This window comes from Pseudorca crassidens, chromosome 3, assembly GCF_039906515.1.
Source record: "Pseudorca crassidens isolate mPseCra1 chromosome 3, mPseCra1.hap1, whole genome shotgun sequence".
NCBI classification, from domain to species: Eukaryota; Metazoa; Chordata; class Mammalia; order Artiodactyla; family Delphinidae; genus Pseudorca; species Pseudorca crassidens.
The window spans coordinates 154865772-154885070 of record NC_090298.1 but is presented as its reverse complement, the minus strand read 5'-3'; the positions used below and the strand labels follow the sequence as shown (position 1 = coordinate 154885070).

The window sequence follows — 19299 nt, the reverse complement described above, 5'->3', positions numbered from 1 at the left end:
CATGTGTTTACTACATATATCTGCAGAATCATTAACACGTTTAAATACATTTTGAGAATGTTTATCTGTCTTTAGAAAACATCTTAACATGTTTAAGTACATTTTGAGAATCTTTATCTGTCTTCAGAAAACATCTTAAATATTAAACACAGATTTTAGATATTTTATAAAACATAATCAGCTACAGAATAGAGAAAAATGTTAACACCATGATTTTTGGATGCTATAAATTGAAATTATCTAATATATATACTTCTGCAAAATTATTTAATTTTATTTCTTTATCATAGATTTCTGGTAAGCTAAGTATGACATGCATTCCAGTAGCTCTCTTGCCATTATAAAAATGGATTTTTTTACATGATCCATTTGCTTTCAGATGTAAAAACTATGTAGAGGCAATACTTGAAAGATTATCATTAGCTTATAAGGCAGTAAAAATTTCCTCTTAGTAGGTTCATGATCACAGCTGGGATAATCTTCTCTCGCAAGAGATAGGAGCCCACCCTCTTCTTTATTATGATAAAAGTCTGGTTTTATAAAAATAACAACATTGTGCAGAAGGCAGGGATATTTTGTTCTGAATGTCTTGAGAAAATACAGAAATGTGATAAGCTAAGACTTGAGACTAATGTAAGAAACTCTTGTACATGCAGATTCATCATGACCTGTTTTTCAGAAACACACACAGAATCCAAAAGTGTAACATTATTCTTTGGAGATGTACACCCTGGATCCAATAACTAAGAAAACAGATATATAACACGGTTCATCCAGATGATAGGAATCAGTTGCAGATTTTGTAACACTATTTCAAAAGGCTATCTTTTCAGGGTCAAGAGCAATCCTGAGAAAGTAGAAAGAAAAGGGCAACCTAGAGATATCCTGGAAGACACGTATCTTTTTAAATAAAATAAAAGAACTAAAAAGGATAGACTGTGTGGAATTCTAATAATATACTCTATTCAAGGATGTAAAGAGAAAAATATGTTGGCAAGTTCATATTTTAAGTATAAAATTAATGAAGAAAGCTTTAAATAGACTTGAATTGAAATAGTCAGTAGTCAGAAAATACAAATCGAAACTGTCAGTGATTGTTGGATTCATTCTCATTTAATATCTCTTTCTTTGAGGACAAGAGGCGGAGGGCTGGTTCTTCCTTGCAATCAGGGCCTGAAGAATGTTTTTGAAAAGCTCTTGCCTAAAGCATCGTCACTAGAGAAGAATAAAATGGTTGAGGGAGGGGAGGAGGTAAAATCCAGGAAAAAAAAAAAATGGCAAGAGAAGAAAGAAAAGGTTACAGAAGAAAGGAGAGCAAAAGAGGGCACTGAAAACAAGGAGAAAGAACAGAGAAAAGTGAGAGGGTGGGAGAAGGCGAAGGAGAGCAACTTAGAGAAAATGGAAAAGGCATGTGTGGTAGGAGGATGGGTAGGCTCAGGTGTTCCTTGGTTAATCAAGATTCCTCTTTTTGCCTTAAATCAAGACCAAACCAATCACCTTCTGAGAAAATTCATTTCCTCAAGGTTTCTCCTTATTGACTCTGAATCTAATAAACGAAAGAAGCCTGAATTTTCTCCAACGTCCGAAAAAATTAAATGATGCTCCCCCTGAATTACACCTATCTGGGTAAAATTTCAGCCACCATCATTTTGGCTTTCCCTGCACTCTGGGAGAGGGAGTAAGAACAATCCAGAAACATAGATCCAAAACTACATTCTGAAGAAAGTTTTCAGATTTTTAAGAAGGAATGCCCTTCCAGTGATAGCTTTCCCTTCCTTTCTGCCACACCATATATACAGGCTACATCTCTCTTTCTTTTGAAAGAGTACACGTGTGTACTCATCATGTGACAAACCCAGATGGATGGGGGGAGAAGTAAATAAGTAAATAGGTAGGTAGGAATGGAGGTAGAGAATGGGCTTTATTCCTGCTATATGCTTAACACATTTAGTTAAGATTTTCTTCTTTTTCCTATAAGTGTTATAGAATTTGGGGGAATTTTTTTGTTTGTTTTAGATTTTACTTAATTGAAGCTATCAGTTAGGTGAGTATTTGTGACTGGAATGTAGCTGGGATTTTTCCCTCAAGGTATTTTAGCACGACATACTATTTAACAAACAATCTATGCTTCAAAGCAGACTTACTCCTTATCTTCTTAATTTTCCCAATTTTTGATTTTTTACGCCTGTATGAGACCTTTTAGACTTCATTTAGCCCTATTATTGCCAGAGATCTTAGCTTTAAGATATAAGCATCTCCAACAAGGCAAGGAGACTGGGTTGGATATGAGTGCTACTGGCAAGGTGGTACGGGCTCCTTGGGGAATTAGCTTGGGATATTGGGTTATGTTTCTTTAGGTCAAAATAAGTAAAGGTGGGAAACTAAGAGTGTTCTGGAGAAAAAAATCAGATTAACTTGTGAAATTTTGTGCAACTCTAAACTTTAGGTGACTAGACTTTGTTCTATCTCAAGATGATATCTGATATTCATGTGATCTTTTATTATGTTTTTGTATCCTGTGTGATGTTGAGATCAGAGGCAACCATTTTATTCATGTTCACCTAACTTAAAACACACATTTTGTATTTATATTAAAAAGCCAGAATTTCTAAAATTTAGAGGGCAAGATATCCGTGTCACAATGTGTTCACCTTCAATAAAATAAAAAGATTCTAAATTACTGACAATACCCCCCCCAAATTTAAAAAGGTTAGATTTATCCAATATTTTTTTATTGCTGTTGTTACATTTTCTTTACCAGATAATGGCTTTTCGTATCAGCTTTTGAAATTCTACTCTGGAATTCTTTTTGAATTTTCTATAGGTGTATCTGGTGCTTTTAATGCAAGGTGTGGAACAGATGCTCAGACTTTGGCATAATGCAATCTGTTTACACTGAAATACTATATCTAGACATTCTATAATTCAGTTGAATTTTAGAGAAAAAGCAGTTACCAAAAACCCAAGAGGAATTGTTAAAATGAACAGAGAACACCTTTTAACTTTTACTGGCTGAGAAATCCAGTCAGCTCATGAAGCCAGCTCATCTAATGAATCCAACTGAGATGCCCAGAGGAATGTTCTAGCATATTTAGAAACTTTCTGCTTCCATCTTTTCCTATTGTATATAAATCATCTTGCCAAGCATTTCCTAAGATAAAATGTAGCCACTTGGATTTTGCTAAAGTTATAACGGCCAGATTATTAGTAAACAGCTGCAGTTTATATTTTGTGCAGTTACTTTTGGACTTTTTATATAGTTTTCATTTCCTATCTTGATTCTAGAACCAATGTGAAATATTAAAAAATATACATATTTTTTTTTCTGTATATGACTTTTTTTTTGCAGCCTGAACTTGAGTTCTTTATTTGAAAAATAGTGTTTGTAGTGTTTCTGAGGTAAGAATCCCATATTTGAAAAATAGTGTTTGTAGTGTTTTTGAAGTAAGAATCTTATTGTTAATAGTTATGGACTCTGCCATTTTGAAGAACTTAAAACCAAGTCCTAAGTGGACGCCATATCCCTCCATAATATATATAATATATAATGATATTATATTATTATTCTCATATAATTAAAATTCAATAATAGGAACAGAAAGTAGGATACCTCAAAGCTACTGCAGGTTAGGCAATTTTGATCAAGACTTCTACAGACCAAAAGAAACCTATTCCTCCAACACAGCAATCACATTCTTCTCTACAGCTTTGCTCTCTCCCAATAGAAAATGCCATGATGTAAGGAGGGAAGGAGGCAAATTCTCAGTCGAGAAGAAATAAATGTCTCCTGTAATAAACTTTACCTTTTTTTCCCTGGGAGATTCTTGTATCATCTGAGTTCTTGGAATCTGAAAACACAAAGGACCAGGTATTGGTTAGACACCTCGAAATGTGATTTTCTACCCCATATCCAGGTTTAGTAGCTGAATATCACCAACATTAAGTTGCTCTACATTATCAGGGAGGGGAAAATTGCCAACTATTCTAAAGAATTAAGGGAATGGAAGTGAAGGACAAGGAGCAAAAATGTTGCCCCAGGCAGATTGGCAGGGAGCTGAAACATTGTCCAATCCAGGAGTATAAATTGATGGTTATGTAGGGAGCTCAGGATACTTTCAATTTCCAAACAGGACCATTTCAAAGTGGGGTTTTAAGACATACTTTATTATGATGACTAATGTTAGCCAATTCATTCTCCATATAGTGACTGCCTCTGTGAATTAATAGAAGCAAAGTAGCTTGAAGGAGGCAATAAACGTCCTTCATTAAGTTATGAGTACACAGAACTGGGCCCAGTGAATATTATTCTGAGTTCCTCAATAGACAGCATTTCCAGTGAAAATAGGGCCAATGCCATATTAAATAAATTGTTGTAATAGGGATTCCTAAGGAAACACCACCTACAATTCTTCACTATTGATTCCCTCTTCCATTATTTTTAAAATTACAGTCACTCTTAAAATCCACTCTTCACACATCAGCTGTCTTCTTAAACTGCAAGTAACATTCCTTCACTTCATTACCCAAAGACATTGCATTAGAACAAAGGTCAGCTGCTTCTATAAGAAGCTCTTTAGGTGTGGCCCTCTTTCCTCTAGAGTGTCATCTTGTACCGTGATCATCAGCTTCACCAAGCTCCAGATGTACTGGACTTTCTGTTTCTTAAGTCAAGCGCATCTATTCTCACCTCAGTTCTTCACCTTATTCTTTCCTCTCCCTGAAATGTCTTTCCCTGTCTCTGTTCATCCTTGAATTTTTCTCACCTTTTAGGTTGCAGTTCAAATGTCATCTCTTCAAAGACACTCTTTCAGAACATTTATAATGATGACATTAACTAGTATAATTTGTGCATATGTGTTCATACACAACTACGTATGTAATTCTTCCTATCTATCTATCTACCTACCTATCTATGTTTCTAACCTATTTACCTAAAATATGTTTTACCTAAGATTGTGAGATATGCTACAGAAGAAAAGGAGCAATTGCACTTTTGCTCATCAATGTATCGATATTACTATTACCTAGAACGGTGCCTTCCTGGCACATAGAAAATGCTCAGTAAACATTCGTTGTCTAAATTAATGTACCCAGTAAATACATCTCAAAGTGTTTTCGGCATTAAAATCTTATTTGATCCTCACTCTAATGCAATGGAGTTGACTGTGCAGGTATTATTTCTTCATTAAAGAAGTGATAAAACAGTCTCAGGGACATTAAAGGATTGTACCTAAAGTCACACAGCTTGTTCTCTAGGAAAATCAGAGTTAAAATCCAAGTGTTTTGACTCTTAATCCAATGTGCTTATTACTCACTATACTGCACTGCTTTTCTCATTTCTGCCTCAAGCACTAATCATCTTTTTGAATTATCACTTCAAAACATCTGTTACTTCAAAACTTATCAGCAGGATATCAACATTGTAGGAAATCCCCAGTAAAAAACAGATTTACTGCTGTTTAGCTGTTATAGAGGGATATAATATAGTGTGTATATATATGTGTATACATATATGTGTGTGTTTGTGTACATATATGTGTGTGTTCATATATGTTTATAAATTATATATATATGTTGTATGTAAAACATATCTTTGAAGAGTGTGCTTGTTTAAAGACTGATTTTAATTAATTTATCATCATAAACTTCATTTACATTGATGTACTATATTAAGATATTCTTAGTCACTGCAATAACAACCATCATCATCATAATCTCATTTTATATAATTCTATTCTATCTTTATCCTTTGAAAACTTGAACATGTGTATTCAGTTATACTAATTTGAAAGAATCTGTTGATTTTTTTACATTGGACAGAGAAGGATTATTGTGATGAAAATATTTGATTGAAAAAAATTATTTGCTGAATTATCTACTCTCTGAACATTTCTTCCAACTGAGTTATTTTAATTGATTTCCACTTGCATACAATTTCCTCATTACCTAAGAGGTTCATTCATGTTTAACTTTGGCTAGGTGTATATCTTCCTAGCTGAACTTCATCAGAAGTTCCTGACTCATGCTGTATGCTCTTAAATACAATATATCAAAGCAAAAAAATATTTTGACTTTTCCTCATGTGACCCGTAGAAAGGCCTTGAGTACTTTATAGGTATTTCTAGTAACACTTTAGAGTCTAACGCTAAGTCAATAAAGTCTAGTATTAGAGCACGTGATTTAAATTCTGTTTCAATGTTCCTTAAATAATAAATTTTATATATATATATATATCCCTACAACAGGGATTTCATGTTGGGGGGGAGATGACAAAGTTTTTCTCGAATTGGGAAAAAATAAGGTTCCTCAGCAGTTGCCCTAGCTCTCAGCCAAAGCACATAGGTATGAGCTCATCTTCCATTTAAGCCTGGTACACCTGAAGAGCACTTGATTACAAACCACCATTTCTTTGTCAAAAAAGCAAGTTAACGATGCCTCTATTTACAGTTTGGCGGAAGTTGATTCACAACAACCTTCTGTCTTGAACCTTTGCACTCCAGATTATAAACTTTCTATCTTAAAGCAGAATGACTTCACATGCCACTCACGGACTCCCTGGTAAGCTGGAGTGAAAGACACACTTTGGTCAAAGGATCCTATTCCTTGTCTCTGAGATGGTACTCAACTGAGTGAGAATGTGGTTTGAGGATAATCATTAAGTGTATATTTGAATAGAAAAAAATATGTAAGGGAATACATCAAGATATTAACAGTGGATTTATGTGGAAGGTGGTATTCCAGGGAATTTAAATTTTTTAAAATATTTTTCTGAAGTTTTTAAACTTATACTATGAACTTTAAAAAATTTTTATAAACAACATAATATGTTATATGGGCCTCATGCTTACCCTAAAGCTTTTGTAATGTTTTAGAGTAGCATTCCCAAGTAAGTTTGGGAAACACAGAGGTAGATGATGTTGACCACGTTTTTATTTAAAACATGGTTTCTTAGAGACATTAGCATGCTAATGTGCAAGACAAATCTTTCGGAGGCATACATAATAAGCAGAGTTTTACAGCAATGGAAACTTCTTGCTCCACTGCATACTTACTAACAGCTGATGACAAATCAAAGAAAACTGTTTGGATGTGTGACAAGGGAAATATATTAGAAGGGAAAATATAGAAAGTGAGTGTTCTCTTCTGATTATCTTACACCCCCCAAGTTGAAGATGGAATCATCTGCTAACAATCTAAAATCAGCAGAGGGAAATAGTCCATATATTTGGCAAGTGGATAGCTCACTTCTTCAGACCATTTTATCATGCTAGATAAAACAGATTTGTGGTGTGTATGTGTCAATCACAATCTCCCAATTTATCCCTCCCCCACCTTACCCCCTGGTAACCATAAGTTTGTTTTCTACATCTGTAACTCTATTTCTGTTTTGTAAATAAGTTTGTTTGAATCCTATTTTTTAGATTCTACATATAAGTGATATATGGTATTTGTCTTTTTCTGTCTGACTTACTTCACTCAGTATGACAATCTGTAGGTCCATCCATGTTGCTGCAAATGGCATTATTTCATTCTTTTCATGGCTGAGTAATATTCCATTGTATATATGTACCACATCTTCTTTATCCATTCCTCTACTAATGGACATTTATGTTGCTTCCATGTCCTGGCTATTGTAAATAGTGCTGCTATGAACATTGGGGTGCATGTATATTTTTGAATTATGGATTTCTTTGCTGGATCATATGGTAGCTCTATTTTTAGTTTTTTTAAGGAATCTCCATACTGTTCTCATAGTGGCTGTACCAATTTACATTCCCACCGACAGTGTAGGAGGGTTCCCTTTTCTTCACACCCTCTCCAGCATTTAAAAAAAAAAAAAAAGAAAAGATTGGTTGCCCCTAAAATATCTGGTAAGCCAAGTTGTGTAAAGCTAGCTACCTTGGGGAGTTACCTTAAAGTGTAGAAATTATACCCTCCTCACACCCCCGAAATGGATAATAGTGATAAAGGAGTCCAAGAGAACCATCCCACACCACCAAGCACTTGCAAGTGTGCAAACTGAGATTCGTATATATTTCCCAAATGATTATGCATTTAATGACAGATCTCTGCTGTAAAAATAAAAATGAAAGAAAGGACATAATTTTAATTCCATAAGTGTCACTCAAATCTGTAAGATATTCACCATAAATCTTATAGTTTATAATCTGGAGAGAACCAAAACTCAAACTTGGGAACAAAATGAGGTTTTTTGCTTGATCTAGAAGGGGAAATCTTGAAAGAGAAAGATGAAAGTGAGCTCAATTAATAAGACAGATTCTAGCTTTTGTGACTAGATAGCATGTATTTTCTTTTCATTATGGTTTTTAATTGAAGGTCATTCCTGACATTCTAATAAAGTATGAGCTCTTGATGGAGTCATAAGAAATAGCAGATATTTAAACTAAGAAAAGAATCAGGGCTTCCTTGGTGGCGCAGTGGTTGAGAGTCCGCCTGCCAATGCAGGGGACACGGGTTCGTGCCCCGGTCCGGGAAGATCCCACATGCCGCGGAGCGGCTAGGCCCGTGAGCCATGGCTGCGGAGCCTGCGCGTCCGGAGCCTGTGCTCCGCAATGGGAGAGGCTGCAACAGTGAGAGGCCCGCGTACCGCAAAAAAAACAAAAACAACAAAAACAGAAAAGAATCAGTCTAGTAAAAAAATATATATATACATATATATATATATATATATATATGGAAAGAGAGTGTGCAATAGAGAGACGTATACATTGCAGAAGTGGCTGCTGGAAGGGGTGAGAAGGGGGACTGGTATGAGAGGCAAGTGGTTAATACAGCTGAGACTTATTGCTGACAGCTGCTCTTCTTAAGCGACGCAGTTGTGGCAGGATGTTGGATGTTAAAGCTGAGGTTGGAAATGAGTTCTAAAAACACATCTCTATTCTCTTTGTCTCAAACTACCTCCTCTATTTTGAGGCGTTAAACAGTGTACCCCACATAACTCTTATGTCAGGGGGCTCATTTAAGCATTTTGGGGCCAGTCAAATTGTTGGGGGTGAAATGGCCTAAAAATATTAGATTGGTTATTGAGGCGACTCTCTCCACCTCAAAATTATTATATCATTTGTTGAGCCAAATTTATACTGAAAGTATTACCTGTTTACAAGTGAATTGCTAACGGATAAAATTTTTGATTTTCAAAAGAATTCTTATTGCATGTATTGGATCACCTTTTTAATGTCCTACACCAAAGATACAAATGTCCTGATAAATGAAATGAATTGCTTAAAATACTGGACTGTTATTTCTCAGAGCTAAAGTTGAAAATAACAGAGTCATCTTTTTTCATTTTCACCTCTTAACAAACTGTTTCCTTTTATACAGGCAATATTTTTCTCTCTCTTTTTTTTTTTTTTTTGGTGAGTGACTGTATTTCCTTGAAAATATCTGTGTTGAGTTGTCACCAAACTATAATACATATGTTTTATTGGTTGAAATATATGCCTCAGAGACCAATAACATAAAATCACATTGAGCTTGAAATGGAATCTATTAAATGAACTTTTGCTGTACTGTCATATGTTCTTCTTATCCTCAAAACTGAAGAAACTTATATAGGTTGTCAGATTTTTTTTCCCAGGGGTAATTTGGATAATTAACTTATGATTTAGTGCCAGAAAGCAATCATTTTTAAAACATACCCTTGAGTCCTTAGACAGTTAATAAAGCTCACTACAGTACACTATATACTTCCCAAGAGTAGCCTAAGTACCTGGAGCATCTGACGAGCTGTATAAGACTGTTTAAGCTCAAACCATATCCATATGCTAACATATTTTTATTATAATATGAAATGGCTTGGTATCACTCAGGAAAGTGTGTCCATTCTTAAAGAATTCATTAAGCATCATCTGACATCTCCATAAAATCTATCTCCCAAAGTGGCATATTTAGGCTCCGTTTTTCCACTGAAAGATATTCACTGTGAAATTTCATGTGTAAGCAGTAAATTACCAGGACTACACAGTGGACCAGTTTTAGAAATTGCTAATCAAAGCCTATAAATTTCCCATTGGGGTGTGAGTTTGTGGTGGTGAGATCTAATAAGGGCTGTTGATAGACATTCACTGTCCCAATTTCTTGCTTCATCAGAGCGTGTAACTGAAGTGAAGACTGACATCTTCGTCACCAGTTTCGGACCTGTTTCAGACCATGATATGGTAAGTGACTGCATTTTTGGTTTTCCTGGGGTATTTTCTAAATTTAACTTTTGAAAGAAAAAATATAGATTAGGTATTTAGGAAGCAGCTCGCGATGCCTTGGCTATATCTTCGTGTCTCTCTGTATGCATAATATGTAATATGTAATACATATAATATTTATGTAGTAGAAAATACCCATTTACTTTCCAGACCAGTCCTATTTATGGTTATCAACCACTGCAGTCTTCTTTTGTTCCATCCCTGAAATTATTCCTTTGCCTTGGTTTATGTTCTGCGAGACAAGTACTGTGAATTACCTTATATTTTAGTTAGGAGGACATACTGATTGAAGAATGCTAGGTTTCTGGATAGCCAGTGCTATTATAAAACAGCCATAAACACTGCAATTGCTGAATTATTTTTGGTTAAAAAGGAGAAATGTGTTTAAAAGCTGAGTGAATACTTGACCAGAATTAGACAGAGAATGAAATAACACCTGTGGGAAAGGTTCAGCTTCATTGCAAAAGGCAATCGTTAAATTATTACCAAGAGTGAGAATAAAATGAATACATACCTGTTCTCTCTTTTCCCAACCCAAATGAACTAACATGAGTTTCTCTTCTATCTGGTGGGAGCTGGTAAATCCGTAGAGCTCTGCAGATATTGTATAATATTTCTGAACTCATAACAGCCAAGCTCCTGTATAAGCAAAAAATCATAAAGAAGCCATGAAGATTCATCGTTATGGATATTTTGAAGATATATTAATTAAATACTATTTTTGAAATGCCTTTTTGTTGATACCACCTTAACATTAAAGTCTTCTGGTTTCATAGTAACTCAGAAGATTCAGAATAAAAGTTACAGAAAATATCCATTTAGACCAGCATTTCCCAAAGTGTGGAAATTCACAGGGCACCCAGCTTGGCAGGGTTAAAGCTCTGACCAGTCCTGAGGTAAGGTAAACTGTTTAACTGCATTTAATCTAGTGTGTTCCAATCATATTTGTCCAAAACCCTTTTCTTCAAGTGATACTTGTTGACATTCTGTGAGGCATACATTGGGAAATGCTGGCTTAGGATAATTAGATACTTTATGCCTAAGAGAGGTTATGAAATGCACCAACTGTACAAATTAGAGTCAGTGGAGCATATGAGAGACAGCAGAGTGCTAGGTAAGAATACAGATCTCTGAACCAGAATGCCTGGGTCTATAATCCCAGCTCCTCCATTTATAAGAGTGTATCCTTGGGGAAGTTGCTTAATATGTCTCTGCCTCAGTTTCTTCATGTGTAAAATGGGAGTAATAATAATAATACTTCATAGGGTTATCACAAGTATTAAACAAATTAATACATGAAAAGCACTTAAAAATCATTGGCGTATCATGAGCACTCAACAAATGTCAGCCATTATTACTATGTAAGAAATAGAAATATAAAAGTTAGCCATAATTGTGGATTTATTCCTCTGGCAATTCATTTTGTCATTGTGGTCAGTCCGTAGACCACTTTATTGAAATACTGTGTGATACAATTATTTTTGCTAAATTGATTGCGGTCTGAGTACCTACTGTGATTCTCCCATATTGGAACTCAGTCTTCCCACCACCCTATTCTCTCATGCTACTTTTCTAATCAGGAACATTTAATAGATCCTAGTCAAGTTTAAGGTCAAATTTAAACTCCTCTGCCTGTATCCCATACAATCCATACACGATTTACCACTAGACCTCACTTGTTCCCAATATTTACTATTTAGTCATTCACGTTAGTACTACTTTCTGTGAGGCATAACACTGGGGGTTAGCAGGACTGGCTCTAGGATTCAGGCTGGCTGAATTCAAATTCCTCACTAACAGCAGCATGACCTTGGGCAAATCAGTTAAGGCTGTAAGGCTCAAAGTCTCTAAAGTGAGTATATTATTATAATTACCTATCCTTGTAAGACTGTTAGGAATTTTAAATGAGATATGTAAATAATGGTCTAGTGATGGTGCTCAATAAATGGTAGCTATTATTATTTTGCCTCTGAACCCTTTATCAAGCCATGCACTCTTTGTGGAAATTTCCTCTACTCTCCACCCATCTAAATTCTGTATTTCCACAAAAGCCCTAATCAGGACCCAAATGCTTGATGAAAACTTCTTTTTTTAATTAATCCAATAACAAGTTAACTTTTCCTTTCTGCATTATAATCACATTTATTGACTGTAAGGTACAATTTAGCTTTTGCACACTGCTTTGTAAAGTTATTTATCTTACATAAATATCTTATTTTCCTAAAGTGACGCCAAAAAACATAAAGGCACTCTTGTTTTGCATCCCTCACAGTAACAGTGCATTGCTGTTTTACAGTAACTGTTGAATTTCTACTTATTTGGTGAAAGGCTGAGGAGTCTATATTATCTTTTAAAAATTAAGGTCTTCTGAAACTCAGTAAATAACACCCTCTTTCTTACCTGAATCTTGAGCCTTTTGAGAAATAAGGCTGCAGTGTAAGGGATATGGAAAATGAGAATATCATCTTTATTACTAATAATGATGGTATTGCAAAAGGTGGCTTATATCTGCAGACAAGTGAGTTTCCAGAGAGTAAACAACCAGTCAGATTAACCCACCCCATCAGCAGGCAGAGTTGGTTTCCCTCTGCGAGGGTGTAGACTGTCCGTGTAAAACTTCTAGCATAGAGGAACACAGCTGCATTTGTGAGTCTAATGGACAGCCAGCATCCAAAATGCAGAAGACAAGAGGAAGAGGCTGAGATAGGCAAGATTGATTTCTCCTTGCAAATTCTCCTGTCGAATTAAATTATTCCTCCTCTCTCCCCTCCCCAAATAGAAGAGTGTGAGATAAAGGAGAACTTTCAGAAGTTTTACACTGGTGAAGCTCTCTTCTCATAGATGGAAACACTAAGAGAGGGGATGAAGCATTACAAAGAGCACATACTGATAATGATATTACTCCTAATAATAATAATAAATAACTTTTCTCTCTCTATCTCTGGCACCTAGCATGATGTCTCACAAAGAGTAGATGCTCGATAGAAGTTGTTAGGGACAGTGCCCAAATAAAGCCATATGCAATCAAAAAGTTTTCTCTTAAAAATATTTGGTATACCTTTGAGTTATTGGTTCAGATTAAGTATGATCTTAGGAACCAATGATGTCTTTTGTCTTAGACAAAAGATGCACTCTAGGATTTTGGATACACCATTAACCCTAAGATTATCATGAATCACTTTTTATTTATGGCCTTTGATCAAATATCAGGTAGGAAGAAGGGAACGGAGTCTAAACCAGTGATACCGTTTTGCCTAAAACTCTTGAACAAGACAATATCTGAATTGTTCTATCAAGGGATCAAATTAGCCATAGGCCTGCAACCGGTTTCCTAAGTGACAAGCAGAAACTGTACCTTACCACTTTGAGATTAATCATTTAAACTACATTACTGGGGAATTATCCGTATGAAAGAGCAGTATGATTTAGAGGCTATCAAAATTAAAAGGCAGAATGACAAAGCTATTTTTCAAGACATGAAATGTAGTTTTTAAACTGAGCGCTGATAAAATATCTAATTAATAATAATAACCATAACAACATTCAACACGATTGAATGCTACAATATGTTAGGCACTGTGCTAAGGGTTTTATAGATCATATTTCTTCTAATCCTCCTGCCCACATTTTAGCTAAGTGTTATTATTACCCACATTTTCCAGAGGAGAAAAGTGACCCAGCTAGGTAGCAACTTGAACTCAGCCTGTCCGTCCTTAGAGACTCCATAGCTCCCAAGGCATTTGACTTCATCTGGAATAGAAAACAAAATTAGGACAACTCCTTAACTTTATTTTAAAAACCATTAATTGGCAATCAAACCTCACATTCCCAGGGCACTAGGTTCTGACAGAAATATCCAGGCAGCACAATCATACAACCCTGTTTTCCATAGCGCTTAAAATGTATTAAATCAAAGCACACACAGACAGTAATAAACGGTGCAAGCGGGAACGCTACAGTACAATATTTATTTAGGAATATAATGGATGTTTTGTCCCAGTCTTCAGAAAAAGGCTCATATTCTCTAGGGTCCTACTCTATTCAACAGGGTAACTTGGAGAGAATTTTCACTCAAGTGGTGTGGGCTAGAACACTGAACCCTGAACAAAGTGTTCACCAGAGCTTCTTATTTGTTCAGGCACTTTTCTGTGGAGTCTTCTGTTTTGCCTCCTTTTTTTGTTTTGCTTAGTTATGACCACTTTCTCACTTTCTTCAGGTTTTCTGTCCTACCACCCTTCCAAAGAAATTGCACTTTTTCCATTCCCAGCTACCTAGAAATCTAATATAAATTTGTGTTGATTAAAAAAAAAGAGAGAGAGAGACAATAACTTTTAATGTTTACTGAGAACTTCTGTGTTCTAGACTAGGGGTCCCCAACCCCCAGGCCATGGACCACTACCAGCCCGTGGCCTGTTAGAAACCAAGCGGCATAGGTGAGCAGCGGGCAAGCGAGCGGAGCTTCATCTGCCGCTCCGCATCGCTCCCATTCTCGCCTGAACCATCACTCGCATTACCTCCTGAACCAACCCCTCTGCCCACCGCCCCGGTCCATGGAAACATCGTCTTCCACGAAACCGGCCCCTGGGTGCCAAAAAGGTTGGAGACCGCTGCTCTAGACATTCTTGTAAGCTGTTCACTTGTGTTGACACTTCTCACAACAGCAAAGTGAAATAAGTATTTCCATGATCCCCACTTTATAAATTGGCAACTAGGGCATTAGAGAAAATAAGAAAATGACCTAAGGCCGTTCATCTGGCAGAGGGACGATTCAGTTCTAGTTAGCAGACTTAGAATTTACATGTGTAACCATTATGCTCTGGCTCTACCCTCTCCTTCTTGTTCCAACTTCCTAAAAAAGGGGCTCTGGCCCAGCTTGGTCTAATGAATTTCAACCATGGGGAGAGGTCACACTATACAAGTAGCTGCTGGGAGCTGCATGCTGCTACCATGGCAATATTGCAGGGGCCATTCTCAGGATATGGGAGACCAAATACACTCTTTTTTAGGCAAGAGGTGATCATGATCAACTGCTTTATATCAGTTTTCATTTCCACTTCTAACAGAGGAAATCATGGAAATGAAAGCTAATCCAGTTAATTTTGCCCCTTGTACTTGCGTGTGTGTGTGTGTGTGTGTCTGTGTGTGTGTGTGTGCACACGCATGCTTGTGTAACTAGGTATTCGAAAAGAGAGTATCTTAAATGAATTTGGGGATTTCATTGTCCACCATTATCACAGGTAAATAAAGCTAGCTGTAAATATGATAAACTTGTAAACCTTAGGACCTTGGCAAGTTTTGACATAATTTTTTGGAATCTTTGCCTTTGGGATATATCTTGTCAAACGCTTGATGATAAATATAGTTTAAGTTTATTTTATATGTAACATTTATTTTAGATTCAAAAATCTCCTTGGAGCAAGCAACAAGTGAACAAATGTTTCAAATTCATGGGGATATGGTCAGTTTAGACATCCTTGGAACCTTGGTTTACGAGAGACTGTTGCCTCCACTGCTGACCAGGCTAAAGTTGTTCAGTTGCATAAACTATAGAGCGCTGATTCCTGAGTAATAGAAATAGCATCATTATCATAGCCCTATCTCAGAAGCTTGTCTATTGTCCAGAGAAGAGAACATGCACAGCCCAGAGTAAACCCATACGCTCTGCTTCCCTAGCAAGCACTGCTACTCTGGATCTTTTCCTGATATAATCCACAGGCACCCCCCTCATTTCTCTCCTCAAGAAAAATACTATTCTAAACCAGTTTACTCCTCCACAAGTTTTTCCTATAGCTTCCAAGTCCAAACAGTTTCTCCCTCTGTCGAATTTAACAGATGCTTAATAAATGTGTCTAAGTAAATTCCTATGCCAGGTATCCCAGTGCCTCTCATCTGACACTTCCAGACAGAGCAAACAAACAAAGTAACTTCTCCTGCCTGCAAAGATAGACTGGTGTCCTGTTACACCTTTTTTTTTTTTTTTTCTATCTCAATCGCACTTACCACTATGCCTCGTATATTATAGACTAACCAATAATAATTCTTAGTTACCTGATCAGTAAGGGCTCAGCAATGTCAAATGTGTGCTTTGAAAATCTTCATTCAGTCTTTACCCAAACTTGCATTAACCCCGGGAAAGAGACAGGTCGTAAAATTCATGCACAAAAAGCCTGAACACAGACACTATTGTGCATGTGCTAAAGACGATACGTATAAAAGATTTTAAAAAACAGCTTTCTGATGCATCAGGGTTTAGGGGATTAAGAAAACAGAGCATGATGTTTTCAAGTTAGTCTTCCTTCCAGTTTGGAGCATTCTAAGATTAATGGAGAATGTGGTAATCTTTATTTCAAACCATTGACTTCCAATTTTAGTGTCAGTGTAGCAAGTCCTGCAAAGAAGATGGATATTATTACCCCTTTCAATTTTAGGAGCTGGTAAATCACATTGCTTGTTTTCAGATTAGCAGATGTTTGTCTCTGGGTATTGCCATGAGGAATGCTGTGCTTATTCAAATAAATAGATTCCCTGGCTGTGAATGATGATGAGCTTCACACATTTCTCCTGTGTCTCATACACACACATATATATACTCACAAGCACACACTCACACACCCCCGCATATTCTGCATTCTTTTCTTTTTTTCTTGGAAAGTATGCAAATTACCTGAAACAATTTCTTATTTTCATAATCTTCTTCACTGTGTAGAACTGAAAATCTATATACATTATTTGTGGAAAAAAAATGTTCACTTAGCCAAAAAGAAGATGGGATTATCACATTCACATTAGCACCAAGGATGTCTTGGGACTGGGTGTGGGGTTTTCAGAAACCATAAGAGGGCCCCCCAAATGCTTTATTTTTATAACTAGGATTGCCTAACTTAAACATTTTCCTGTATGTAATAATCTGTAACATGAGTTTTGTTTTCACTTGCAATATATTCCATCTCTTCGAGTACTGCTGTGGTGCAGGTGGTGGTGGGAATAGGGTGCTAGTTTCCTTTCACATGTCTGAGGAGATACTCAGCAGAAGTTTTCTCACCAAAAAGTAATTCAGGCATTTAGATATTTTTCAAGTGATTATGTCAACCAACGATTCACCTGATACCAATATGTACAGGCCACCACAAGTTTACTTCTAGGAATATCATCTAGGTCATATTTTGCTTCTAAAGTTGCAAAAATTATGCATCGTCTGTGTAAGCCATTTGCATTGCAAAATACAGCACAGTGAACTCTTTGCCATTTTCCAAAATTACCTAGGAATATACAATAGATGTATTCTTCCGTCAAAGCTGGAAGGATGAAAGGTTAAAATTTAAAGGACCCATGACGGTACTCCGGTTAAATAACCTAATGGCAAGTAAAATCTGGACTCCGGATACCTTTTTCCACAATGGAAAGAAATCAGTGGCGCACAACATGACCATGCCCAACAAGCTCCTACGGATCACAGAGGATGGGACCTTGTTGTACACCATGAGGTAAGGATGACTGTGTTTCCGTTCGTGAGTTTTTCTAGACCTTCTCTTTCATGTGTAGGCAGTCAACACGCTGATGGGCCATTGTAGAGCATCTGGTTTCCTGTTTTCCCTGTTTTTCAACTTTAATAATTATTCTACTATGAAAACTAAACTGGCTGAAATATTATGCAAGTATTAAAGCGTTAAGTAAAATGATTAGACAAAATGAAAAAAAAATTACAATGTATAAGTAATGCAATATATATATGTTCTAATTCAATAGAGGACTTCTCCCTACTATTATCCTCGTGGATTCCTGCATTCCAGTAAGGTCTAGATTAAATTTCTAGAAGTTATCTCATGGTATATATCTGAAAATATTTCTATTTAAAAAGGAGAAAAAAACCAGAAAATAGAAAAAGTTCAAAATTTTTATATATAAATTCATGTGGAAGTATACATTTTGAAGAAGTATATTAATTCACAATGATGTTAATTAGACTGAGAATATAAATATTCTTAATTTTGCTTAAACTGAAGACTACATATATATTTTTGCTCCATAAACATTTTCCCCATTTTGAGATTACTGTAAGCCCAGAATCTGGATACCAATCATTCATTTATGGATGAATGAAAGAAACATGAATTGAATAAAGGTTTGAATATTTTTAGAAAAAAAGTTGTTTAAAAACATTCCTATTTTATGAGAAATTAAGAATTATCCAGGACTTGCGACTTCCCTGGTGGTCCAGTGGTAGAGAATCCACCTTCCAATGCAGGGGACATGGGTTCAATCCCTGGTCGGAGAACTAACATTGCACATGCTGCGGGACCACTAAACCAGTGCGCCACAACTACTGAGCTCGCACACCTCAGCTAGAGAGCCTGTGTGTCGCAAACTACAAAGCCCGCACGCCACAACTAGAGAGAAGCCCACGAACTGCAGCGAAAGATCCCACATGCCGCAATGAAGATGCTGTGTACCACAACTAAGACCTGACACAGCCAAAATATAAAATAAATACATAAATAAATAAAATATTAAAAAAATTATCTAGGACTCATTCTGAAGAGATGCAGTTTTTTCATATCCAGATGACTTGTTGGAATGTTGTTTTTATAGATCTGGCCAGCACTTGGTAATTTAGACCATCCAATTATTCCTTTGGTATGAAAAGGTAATAAAGGCAACCCCTAGACTTGGCGGATTGTGTTTCGAGTGGGAGTAGAGTGATATTTTGACTTTGGAGAAAGCTGCCAGAATTCCTAGCTTTTTATACCCAAATGAAAGAAAAACTGCTTTAAGAGCCACTTTAGATAGATGTTGGACTCAACTAGTAAAAGTGTAATAGGACTGAAAGAATGAAAATTCCAGAAAAGAGAGAAAGTAGAGGATCAGTGGACAGATGTGTTGAGAACTTTCCAGATCATCTAAGCAGGATCTATTTATATTTGAAATTTGAAATATTCTCCCCTTGTAAAATACCCTACACTTGTTTTTGAGCCTAAATCTAGTATCCTTTCCTGCCAGCTGCTAATTATCTAAGGAGGGATTTGTGTATACTGAACAGTTTATCAGTTAATAGTTCCTGATTTGTGTAATATTCTTTCAC

The 19299-nt window shown here is 36.2% G+C and overlaps 1 protein-coding gene across 3 annotated transcripts in view; it reads left to right on the top strand.

Moving 5' to 3' along the window:
- The window catches only part of GABRA1 (gamma-aminobutyric acid type A receptor subunit alpha1), a 59761-nt gene that overhangs the window by 8813 nt on the left and 31649 nt on the right, over window positions 1-19299 (top strand). For all 3 annotated transcript variants that reach the window (XM_067732929.1, XM_067732930.1, XM_067732931.1), the window contains 2 exons: window positions 10111-10178; window positions 17484-17704. In XM_067732929.1, the coding sequence (XP_067589030.1) occupies window positions 10111-10178; window positions 17484-17704 (289 nt within the window). The remainder of the gene's footprint in view (window positions 1-10110; window positions 10179-17483; window positions 17705-19299) is intronic.